Genomic DNA, 11,787 nt, shown 5'->3' with positions numbered 1-11,787 from the left:
TGTGTGTGTGTGTGTGTGTGCGTGCGTGCGTGCGTGCGTGCGTGCGTGCGTGCGTGTGTGTGTGTGGAGTGTATGAAAGCAGGCTCAGATTGGAGGCTGTGCTGAGCAGAGCCAACTGTGAAAATGGGGCCTTGTCAAAAATAGTCTGCTTTATGACAGGAAGGAAAAGGGGTTGAGAGATGGAGGAGAGAGAAAATGAAGAGAGAGCAGAAGGAGAGAGAGAAGGAAGACAGCAGGCTTCAGTCTGCCGGGATTGACAAGTTGAGGAATGTCCTAAAATAACCTGCATTGTTTTCCAACCCAGATAACTCAAATTATTCTTCAAATAGTACTTTCCTTGTTCGCTGCCTGTAGATGCCAGGTTTTTTTTTTTTTTTTTTTTTTTTGTAGGATTGGAGCCAAAACAGCTTTGTGTGCTAATTGGCCCTCCAGCACAAGAGGACTGAAAAAAAAAGTCTCGTATTGGTGGAGCTAAAAACAGCATCAAGTGGTTCATTGTAAGCTCTTATATGGGAGAGGAGTCAGGGAGTCCAGGTACTGCTGTATGTGCCCAGGATTCTGTTAACATTACATTTAATTTCATTCTCATAGTTTTTAAAAGAGGACACAGCCTTGTCTGAAGGATGGTTACATTTTCTGATCAGGTATTTTATCTGCTGGTAGTTATAACCTTTATGTGTAACATCAATCATAAGATAAGCAGGGTTTTGTACACAGTTTTTAAAAGTCTAGAAGTGTTTTACAGTTCTTGACAGAGAGAGAAAAGATAAACAATGAGAGAATACCATGCTTAAAATTAAAATATTTGTATTTCCAGTATATATTCCCTTTACTTTCTAAAAGCTTAATCTATTTGTGCATCTATTCATCCATTCACCTGTGCATTCATTCATTCATCCATCCATTCTTTCACCTTTCCTTTCATTTTGTCCCTCCATCCTTCCTACCTATGGAAAAACATTACATTTTGACAGAAAAAACTGTAACTCAACCTACAGCTAGCTAGCGTGTTCTCCCACTATCTGTACTATAAAGCTATACATGCTTCATAGATGCTTAACTTCATGAAAAGGAGCTTCATGTGTGAGATCAATTATATGGAAGAGAGCAAGGTGAAAAGTAAACAAAGTTCCTCAAAGAAGAATAAGTTTAGCTGCACATATAAGACGAGCAAAACAAATCTAATGTTGGTGTGACGCAGCTGCGGAACAAAATATATCCATCACATGATAAAAATAAAGCATACTACCCTGTTCATCCAGAATTTTAATGAGTGAAATAATCCTGGACAGCTTGGTCGCAGATGGTACAGCCACCACAGTCCGTGCCTTTAGACTGACAAGTACCCCGTTCCACACCGGCTTTAATCCCATCAGAGCACATTGTTCTCCTCGACATGTCCCTCTCTGCCCATCCACTAATTATAGAAAACATCTAAAGCACCAAAAAAAACAGCTTTGAACAGGAGCGGTATGGGGAAAACAAAGGAAAGTACGACGCAAGCCTGATCTCCTCATCCAGGGATGAAAAAACCCAAAGATAAAATGATCCGGATTTGAGCTGAAGGGAGGATAACCGTTCAAATGATGAGGAGCGATTGAAAGCAGGTTAGAGAGATTGAGGACCTGCAAAAAGTGCAGAAATCTGGAATATGGAGAGACTAATAAAAAGTCTCAGGCGTAAAGTGCAACCTGCTAACTCACAGGTCAACATGCTGCAAATCAGACTTGCTGGTAAACCGGAATCTGTTGACCTAATAAAGTTACCTGAACCTCAAAGGAGAGACTTCATAGGCTATATAGCTAAGAGACAAACAGAGATAAATATAAAAAAAAAAGACAAACACAAGATGGTACTCAAAGAAATAATCTGCAAGTCATCATCTGGAAATTTTGTTTAGTAACAAATCGGCACATAAGAAACACAAAACTCACCTCACTGTAACTGGAATCTACGGTTTGCTACTTCTTAGCCTGGTGGGATAACTGCGTTGTATGCGTACTCCATCCATCCATCCATTTTCTTTCACCCTTGTCCCTCAGTGGGGTCGGGAAGGTTGCTGGTGCCTATCTCCAGCTAACGTTTCAGGCGAGAGGCGGGGTCACCCTGGACAGGTCGCCAGTCTGTCACAGGGCAACACAGAGACACACAGGACACACAACCATGCACCCACACACACACACCTAGGGGCAATTTAGACAGACCAATTAATGTGACAGACATTATTTTTGGACTGTGGGAGGAAACTGGAGTACCCGGAGAAAACCCATGCATGCACAGGGAGAACATGCAAACTCCATGCAGAAAGACCGGGGCCGGGAATCGAACCCAGAACCTTCTTGCTGCAAGGCAACAGCTCTACCAACTGCGCCACTGTGCAGCCCTGTATGCGTACTTATTCACTCTAATTTTTAGTTGAACTACTGTACATTATATGCCATTATTTGTAATAAAATAATACATTTGGCTCTTTAGCTCTTGGTAACTAACTCTACAGTACAGTGTAGAGTTGTTGTTTATTTAAAATGTCAGTTGTTGTTTTTTTCCGCTATATTTTGTGGCCCAGTGACTATTATAGTAACCAGGCAAAGAAACGATTTGTGAAACATGCAGATGATATAGTTGTTTTAAACTTTTATTGGCACAGGAATTTTGAAGGTACAACACTCCCTTGCAGTATCAGTGGAAAAGGATAGCACGCTGAGGTAGTTCTTGATAATATTCTGTCGTTGCTACAACAAAAAGGTCCGCCGTCGTAATACATCACCTTAGTTTGGACAGATCTTTCAGCTCTGTGCCTGGTTTTGCAGGAAGCGGTGGTCCGCTAAAGATAAGACATGAGAAATTCGACTAACTTATTCAGACAGCAGAAACAGCTTGACCAGAACAAACACTGTCGGTTTAACTGAGCTGTTTGTGTTTCCTATAGATCTGCTCTCAGCTCAGCGAACGGCTGGAGAAACAACAGACGGCCACTCGAGGAGAACTGGAGAAAATCAGAGTGAGTTTTATATGTATATATTTATATATAAAAAAAAACAAAACATTGAGCACATGCTTGGTTGGTCTTCTTCTGCATTAAGAGTTTTTCTTAAATATACATAAGTGGTCTTAAGCAGCTGCTCTTAAGACCACTGTTGGACTTTGACGCTGTTTTCTTTTACTGATGTTCAGTGTGGTTTTTCTACCAGGCCTTTTCCAACATAATTCCGATTGGTGAGTCTTTCAAGGGTAAACCTCCGTTGTGTCTAAATGTAACAAAATATCCACTAAAAAAATACTTTCACGTCGTAAACAAAATAAAAGTATTATGGTCAGGCGTCCAACACGGTTCAGAAAATTGTGGAATTGGGTTTTTTTTTCCAAAAAGTATGAAAAATATTTGTATTTCCAGATTGTATCTCCTACCTTATCGTCTTGGATCGGATCTTTCTTTCTCTCCTTCCTCTTGTTCTTCATTCTCTCCCCCCTCTTTTATGTCCTTCCATCTTAGTGCATCGTTTGTGCCTCCCTTTTCTTCACCCATTGTTTCTTCATTTTGTCCTTTCTCATTACTCATGTCTTCCACCCCTCTTTCCTTCCTTTCTTCGTGTTCCTCCTTCCTAACTTATTTACTTCCTTCTTTCATTTCTTAATTCTGTCCTCCCCTCCTTCCTTGCATATGTCCTGCCTCTGTTCCTTTCCTCTTTCCCTCGTCTTTCTTTATTGCCTTTATTATGTTCTACTTGAGCGCTTTATTCCTTTCTTTATCATGTATTGCCTTCCTTTCTTTCCTTGTTTGTTTCTACATTGTGCCCTTTCCTCCCTTGTTAGAAAAACTTGGGTGATTCCCAAAAGCTATTTGCCTAAAACTGAGCAAAAAGTAGATCGTCAGCTAAAAGGATGACTCATCCCTCAGCTCCTTTTCCAGGTCTTTACTGTTTTTTTCCCAAGATATAACACCCAGATAACATTCATCTACTTTAGATCAGATATAATTTAGTTTTATATCCATTGCGTCTTTATTTTTCCTGTAGTTGAAATCTCTTTTCCTTCAGTTTTTTAAGAACACACTGTGCAAAGATCTGCCAACTTTCAGACTAATTCCTCTCCCTTTATATGCCTGTCATTTTTTCATTGATGGAACAAAAGAAATTTGTACAAATGGTGTCTTTGAAACTGATTGCTAATCACCAAGTGCCTAAACATACAATTTGAAGTTGCGTCTGTGCCAGGTTGTCTGCTTTGTGTGGATTTACGACAAAAACACACCACATTGAATAACTGCTGTGGCGGTACAAGACTGTAGGTTTGAGTTTTCGCATAATTAGTCCACAAGATGAGAATACATTTCTGTTGCTTCTTTCTGAATGATCAGATTAACTACAGACCACCAACAATGGACAGCTATGTTGAAATGTGTGCTTACTGGGTGCAACTCTACTGATGATTCCTGACACAGTTAAGACCCAGAGAACACAGAAGTTTATTGAGCTCAGTGCGTAAGTCGCCTTAGAGATCCGGAAGCCTTTTAAGTATTTACACAGTCAGATGTTTGCCTCAGAAAATATTTCTGAATTCAGGAGCAGGCCTGCCGGAGTTTATTTGGCTCCCTCACCCCCTGAAAGAGTGACAGTATCAAGCTCCTTCGTCTGAGTAAACCCGAAGAAGCTGAAAGGGGACACAACCGTTTTTCTCTTTCACTCTTGACTTGGCAGGTATGCGGGGATGTGTGCTGCCATCGCTTTGTGTTCCCTGGCGGTGAAATCAAAGCTTTTTCGGAAAGAATGTGGAATTTGGCCAAGCAGCCGTAGCCAGACACCTGACTTCCAGCACTCGCACACACGGCTCTCTGACTTTTAGCTCAAACCGTCACTGGGAGGACGGCCATATTGGCAGAAAGCTCTGCGAAGGCTGCCTGACATCTCCTGAAAAAAGTTTATATCACCAAGGACAACGTGGTTTTTTTTTTCATCCTTTAATTTTGTTTTTTTCATTTGTATACGTCCTAACCTGTCACTTTATTAGGTACACCTACGGTTTGCATCCATAAGTGCATAGAATCAAAAAAGTCCTGCAAACATTTGTCAGACATCTTTTGGACACAAACTTGTTATTTTTGTCAGTCGCCCACATGGAGGACTGAGCTTTAGTGACATTGTGCATTATTAAACTGGAAGAAGACACAAGAAGAGTCTGTGTGAATTTTATCCTGGATTTGTTTTTATTGCAAAGACTGGGTTAAAGGGACTTAAAATTGTGATTACGATAAAAGTGATAAGGTGCAAATTTCAGAATTTATCACGACGATAAATCAAAACTCTTACAAGAAAATGTTCACAATTCACAATAAATGATACGATGACTGGCCTCTCTTAGTGTGAAGTCTCTTAAGTGCCTCTTTTTCTGATTACGATGCTCAGGTAATCAGATGCTTTGCGTTTGTCTAATTCACAGTTTGTGCTAATAAGCAATTGAACAGGTATGCCTGGTTTCTACTGATGCAACAAATACATAAAATCCCAATTAGGGAGCTTTGGAAGCTGGAAAAACCTAGAAAATCACACAGTATAAATTAGGTATTATTTTGCTGTATTTTGTCAAAACCCATCTGTCCATTTCTCTCTGCGTCTGATCATCCATTTGACTATCATCCGTCATTTTCCAACCCTCCATCTGCCAATCCTTCCTTTTGTTCATCTGTTTATTCTGACAAACTGAATCTACCACAAATGCATAATTAAATATTTTGCAATTTTTAAAACGGTATTCTACGCTAACGATACTTTAATACTAAAAGTTAGTAGACAAATGACAAATCTTGTGATTTGAGCTTTATAACTGGATTTAAATTTCAGTTTTAAGCGATTTAGTTCAGTTAATAATATATAAGTGTACATTAATGAGAATTTGTAATAAGACCCCTAACAAAGCTTGCCACTGATACTAGAGGAGCAATCCCAGCCTAACGCTCCGCTGCTTCATTAGGGCTTATCTATAATTACTCTGCATTTTAATCATATCAAACCAAGTTTAAAGCTGCAATGTTGAAATGAAATTCTCATTTCTGAAGGACTCACTTAGCTCAGAGACGCAAATGTTGTGGCACACACTTAATGTTGAGCTCTGCATTTGAATGTAAACACAGAAATTGAAAATAGCCAGAGTTATTTCCACCCTCTTGACAGTTTTATTTTATTTCTCTCTGACCTCTAAAATGCTCCACCACCCCCCCACCACGCAGTCCAAGGTTGAAGGCTGCGAGAAGTGCAGCAGTCTTTTCAACAAAGAGGGTCGTGTGCGGGCTGCGGTAACCACGGCGCCCGGCGACGGGACGGAGGAGACCGACGAGGAGAAGGAGGGTCTGAAGAACCAGCTGAGGGAGATGGAGCTGGAGCTGGCCCAGACCAAGCTGCAGCTGGTGGAGGCCGAGTGTAAAATCCAGGTACGGCAGCACACACAGCGTGGGCCCAACTATAACTGGCTGTACACATGTGGTCACAGAGCAATAAAAAAAAACGACTTACCGGTGGTATTTGTGCTATTTTCTTACACCGTCTCCAAACAAGTTTGGTTGCCCCAGCTCAAATTAAATCTCCAGCTCTGAATCCCACCAGCACGACTCCTCTAATTGCCACTGAAGCCAGTATTTAAACAGATGTGTCACAGTTTGGATGACAGTCGTCTTTCCTGGCAGCAAGACGCGTTTTGATAGCTTTTAATAAGACGTTCAGGATGATTCTATTAGGAGGTTACAGCTGGCTTTGACATGTGGATGGTGCTTAATTACCTCTTATATCAGGGTTGTTACTGCATATTCATTTCCTTATATCTGAGCTACCTGCCTTTATCTGCCTCTGTGTGTCAACCGCGTAGCAATCAGTTAAAAGGCCACGATCCCGTTCTGTGTGCCTTTATCAGCCCGGCGCAGGAGAAGGTTGTTAAATCAAGGAGGAGAGCTTTCTATTAAACAGATACGATTAAAGGAAGAAGAAAATGTGGATCTGATTTAAGGAAATGAAGACAATAATGTGATCGCCAGCATCTGACGGAGCTTTAGAGGCTGAAAAATGGTTAGAGCGTGAAGTTTTATACATGAATCAGCGTCAAATTATTAGTTTGACCCTTCTTGGTTTTAGGGCACAATCAGTTTAACTTTCAGTCGATCCGTTTGAAACTTTGGGTTTTAAAAGATGTTAGGTCTGAAGAAGAAGACAAGAAGCTCATCACTGTAAAAGGGAAGGTTTTTCAGTATTTGATGGGATCTTATGTGGAAGATTGACAGAAAGTAGTACAAAACCATAAGGAGGAATGAAAATGATGCACGGTTTTCTTTTTTCTTTTTCTTTTTTAACAAATAAAAATCTTTAAGTTGTGGCTGGAGGTTGTATTGTCTGAACGGTGTATCATCATATAAGCTTTTCATAACAGTCAATATTTATAATTATTGATTTTTTTTAAAATATCTGTGAAACTAGTGTCGTGACAGTTTTATCCACTCTTTTCACTCCACGAGCTGTCGTTTATTTTTAAGCAGCTATGAGGCAAAACCTTTAATTGCTAACGCACAAGTTACTCAACTGACTAGGTAACCACAAGTTATCCCCCCTGTCCCCCAAAAGAGAAATTGTTGCTAGGTAACCAAAGAGTGAGACAACTTGAGCAGCTAAAATCTTTACTCTGCCTACATCCCCCAGAATGCTGTGGGGGAATTCTGGAAATCTTGGAGAGCTTTTCTCAGTCAGAAAAACATTCTTACAAACTCTTAACTGAACACATTTTGCATGTCTGCGTTGCATAAATAGAGATGACAGCTGCACTATTTAGCCATCTGTGATTTTTATGCCATAGCAGGTTAGATCCAAATACTTTACACCCCACTTATCATTTCAAGGCAAATGCAAACCCAGGACTGTCACATCTGGTCTCTATAACTGCAATCATTTTTTCGATGGTTTACCAAAAAATCTCCTATAAACTTCAATCTGTCCATAATTCTGCTGCCAATATCCTTTGTTGAACCTTCCAAGCCAAGCTTAAAAATAAAATGTAGTTTTAATGTAAACGCCAAGCTCCTACTGTCAATATTAAAGAATTATTTACTCAAAACATGTTCCTGTTTCTTGCTGAAAAGTTACTTGCTGGTTAGTTTTGTCTTATTTCAAGGATACTAACATGTTTCCTAGACCAAAAATACTTTGTTAGAGTTTGTGTTTTCACTGTGCCGTTTTAGCAAAGAAGCCCTTTGTTACGTCATGTATCCTTTTCCTTTCCGAACAGGACCTGGAGCACCATCTGGGTCTGGCTCTCAACGAGGTTCAGGCGGCCAAAAAGACCTGGTTCAACCGAACACTCAGCTCCATCAAGACGGTCACCGGCACCCAGGGCAAAGAGACCACTTAACCCAACAACCTGCCATCCGTCCCGTTTTAACAAGACCGCGTCTGGAGCTCGGTGCGACTCGTCCCGCTACCTTCAGCCCCCCCCTCCAGCCCCCAAGAACGTAACGCACACGGCCATATAACGTTAACATTAACCGTTAAAAAAAGCTGAGGATCTCCTCTGTGACTGACTGTGTTACTTGTTTCCTCATATCAATGATGTTCTTTTTATTTCCTGAAGTAACTCTCCCAATCGAAACCTTTTAACATCCATGCGAGCAGTGCAGCGATAACCGTCCCCTCCCTCCCCCCTCCCTGACAGAGACCACGCACTTCCACCAGTCACAGGAGGAGAGATGCTTCATTGAGGATCGTCTGCGTACTGCTGAAATGAAAAACTCCACAGTGGGGGAAGCAATGACATCAGGACTGTATCTTTGCGCTCCCTTTCTTCTAAACTACTGGCACAAAAACAAGTCCCTGTATATTTTCCTCTTTTGTTTGGGTTTGTTTTAGGTACGAGCGCTAATAGACGCCTTTCCAGGACTGAGCTTTTTCTCATTTTTGTTGAACAGTTCTTTTTGTTGGCGTATTTGCTAATGTAGCGTCTGACTGTAATGTGTATTTGTTTATATGACTGTGAGACTGGGGAGAAAAAAAGGTTTGAAAGCATGAATAATTAGCGCGCGTGTGTGTGTGTGAACTGTTTGAGTGTTTGTGGAAGGACAGCGGAAAGAAAAGCACTAAAGTTATGAGTGTGTGCATGCGTGTCAGGTTGTCTCGTGTCCTTTCATGTTCAAATGTGTACAGAAAAACTGGTGAAGAGAAGTTTGCTGACAAGGCCTTGATCTGAAGGTTGATAACAGAAGTGGGTATAAATATGTAATTTATGGAAACTAAATGGAGTTGTTGTGAGAAGCGACTGCAGCTTGAATCTCCACGAATTAAATTACACACTTACGGTTTGTTTGGTTTGGATCTTCCACTATGAAGAAACCTTGGGGAAAAAAAAAACAAAAGCTCAAAATCAAACAAATAATTAATTTTAATACTCAAATGGTTTACTGAGTAATTAAAATTCCAGTAGTCAGAGTGGACAAATTTAAAATTCCTATGGCCTTTGAACTCACCATTAATCCCATTTCAACCTGTCCAACATGGAATGATCAGAGGTTTTTGGTCTTGTTAAATGCTTTACATAGAAGTTAACAGAATGTTACATTTGCTGATTGTAGACATTCATTTTTTAACAGATTTTGGGTTTTTAATGATGCATTAGAACCAAGTTTTTTTTTGGTGAGCTAATAACTTTAAAACAAGAAGTGGGTGCACAGTTTTGCAATAAATGTGGAGTTTATCTCATCCACACAAGATCAAAATTATACATGCATGCTTAAATACGTACATATATAAACCCCCAATAATAGCTTTAATGTCCCAACACGTTTTTATATCAACCAATAAAGTCTTTGGCATAATTCTGAGCATTTTGCAACTCTTCTTGGCAAAGTTGATCTAGTTTATTAAATTGGTGGGTTTTTCACCTACAATTTTGGGAAGCAGCCCTACTTTTTCCACTTCACAAGTTGTAGAAGAGATTTGGCATTAATGCTGCCACTACCATGTTTGACATTTAATGGAGAGTTCTTAGCTTTAAGAGAAAAATCTTCCTGTAACTTTGGTTAAATAGCTCAATCTTTGTCTTGCTTCAAAGAACATTTTTCCTTAGCTCTACTGAGCCAAGAAGATCGGTCAAACAGTCCAGAATTATTCTGGAAGGTGGTTGTCTCTCTATAACATAAGGGATATTTGGAAAATCAAATTCAAACTTCTGGACCCAATTTTTAACGTTACAAGTTTTGTTTGTGGTATTATCATTCTACTCGAGAAAACAAAACAAAAAAACACGATAGATTCTTAAGGGCCTTGCCTAGTAGAAAAGTCTTGCCAATCCATGTCTGGATAATTCTGACCGGCTCCATAAATGCATGTAATTCATAGAGTTAAGATATAAGCCCATCAGTCGACCCAATTGTCTATTGAACTGAACAAATACGTTGCAAATGTCTCAATTATTTAAGATGTAGATGGTTCACATCTGCAAGAGCTGCTGGGTAGAGAAAGCATTGAAGTCACCAAAACTAGCAAAGCAGCAGCAATACCGATCGAATAAAACTCAAGCAAATAATTTGGCACCTTTAACAACTAAGAACTTTTTTTTTCTCATTCAACCGTCATCACGAAGAGCCTACAAACAGCTGCAACCTATATTTCATATATTTCAACAGGAAGAATATTAAAAGGAATCGTTTTTATTAGCTTCAGTGGAGCAAAATTCTTCCAAGACATCCTCAAATAAATGAGTCTCACAGCGAATGTTACAAGTTGCTAAAAATATTTAAGCTCTGAAGATGTTATTCTGACCACAGACTGCTGTGAATGTGAGACACCCGTCAGCAAGCAGAGGTGTAGCCGCAGCGCGAGGGGGAATCGCACCGCCAGGTGCAGGGCAGCAGAGCCGGGTCAGGAGAGGCCAGAGTTCAGGTCAAAAAGCTCTATATTTGTCCACGGGGCATAAAGGGGCCAGAAGGAGCCTCTGTGTGTGATTTAATACTTCGTTGACTTGGGAGCGGAGGCTCAATGATAATCCGGTTTCAAATCCTGCTGAGACTGAACGTTTTTTTCTTAGCCTGACTGGAACGAACCGTTTCTGTAACCTGCGTCTGGACTTGAAAAGTGAAGTCCGATCAGCTGGAATCCGGTTGTGATATTAGAAGAAGAAAAGACGTAGAGGAGCGTCCACCTTAAGGCACTGGGCTGTAAATAAACATTAAAAGCATCACTATTGAATTTTTGTTGTTTATGGTTTTTCTACTTTATAACTAATGTTGCCTACCTGTACTCACCTACCTGCTGCTGTGATACAGTTGAATCTACAAAGTTTTTATTGTATTTCTGTATGTTTTTTGTTCTTTTTTTGTATTTTTTCCCCCCTTTTTGCTCCAAGCTTCTCAGTCGCACTGCTGTTTGGATAACTAAACGCCAAAACATAGCTCCGTCAACCAACATTATCAACGTGTGGAAATTGTAATAGAGTAGACTGCATTGTGTATACTCCATGAATTTAAATATAAAGATATGAACACAAGGAAACCTGACTCATTCTTTATTTTTGATTTTTGCTCAACAGGTGCCATTTTGGGGGCTGCACAGTGGCGCAGTTGGTAGAGCTGTTGCCTGGCAGCAAGAAGGTTCTGATTTCGATTCCCGGCCCCGGTCTTTCTGCATGGAGTTTGCATGTTCTCCCTGTGCATGCGTGGGTTTTCTCCAGGTACTGTGGTTTCCTCCCACAGTCCAAAAACATGACTGTCAGGTTAACTGGCCTCTCCAAATTGCCTCTAGGTGTGAGTGAGTGTGTGTGTGCATG

The 11,787-nt window shown here is 40.4% G+C and overlaps 1 protein-coding gene across 2 annotated transcripts in view; it reads left to right on the top strand.

Annotated features, from left to right (window-relative positions):
- Nucleotides 1-11,508, top strand: part of rabgap1 (RAB GTPase activating protein 1) — a 76,117-nt gene extending 64,609 nt beyond the window's left edge. For both annotated transcript variants that reach the window (XM_008424027.2, XM_008424026.2), the window contains 3 exons: nt 2,930-3,001; nt 6,224-6,424; nt 8,260-11,508. In XM_008424027.2, the coding sequence (XP_008422249.1) occupies nt 2,930-3,001; nt 6,224-6,424; nt 8,260-8,382 (396 nt within the window). In that variant the 3' untranslated portion in view covers nt 8,383-11,508. The remainder of the gene's footprint in view (nt 1-2,929; nt 3,002-6,223; nt 6,425-8,259) is intronic.
- The last annotated feature ends 279 nt before the right edge of the window (nt 11,509-11,787 follow it).

The sequence above is a fragment of the Poecilia reticulata genome, linkage group LG12 (assembly GCF_000633615.1).
Source record: "Poecilia reticulata strain Guanapo linkage group LG12, Guppy_female_1.0+MT, whole genome shotgun sequence".
NCBI lineage: Eukaryota > Metazoa > Chordata > Actinopteri > Cyprinodontiformes > Poeciliidae > Poecilia > Poecilia reticulata.
Note: the sequence above shows the minus strand (reverse complement) of the source record. Positions and strands in the feature narration are given on the sequence as shown.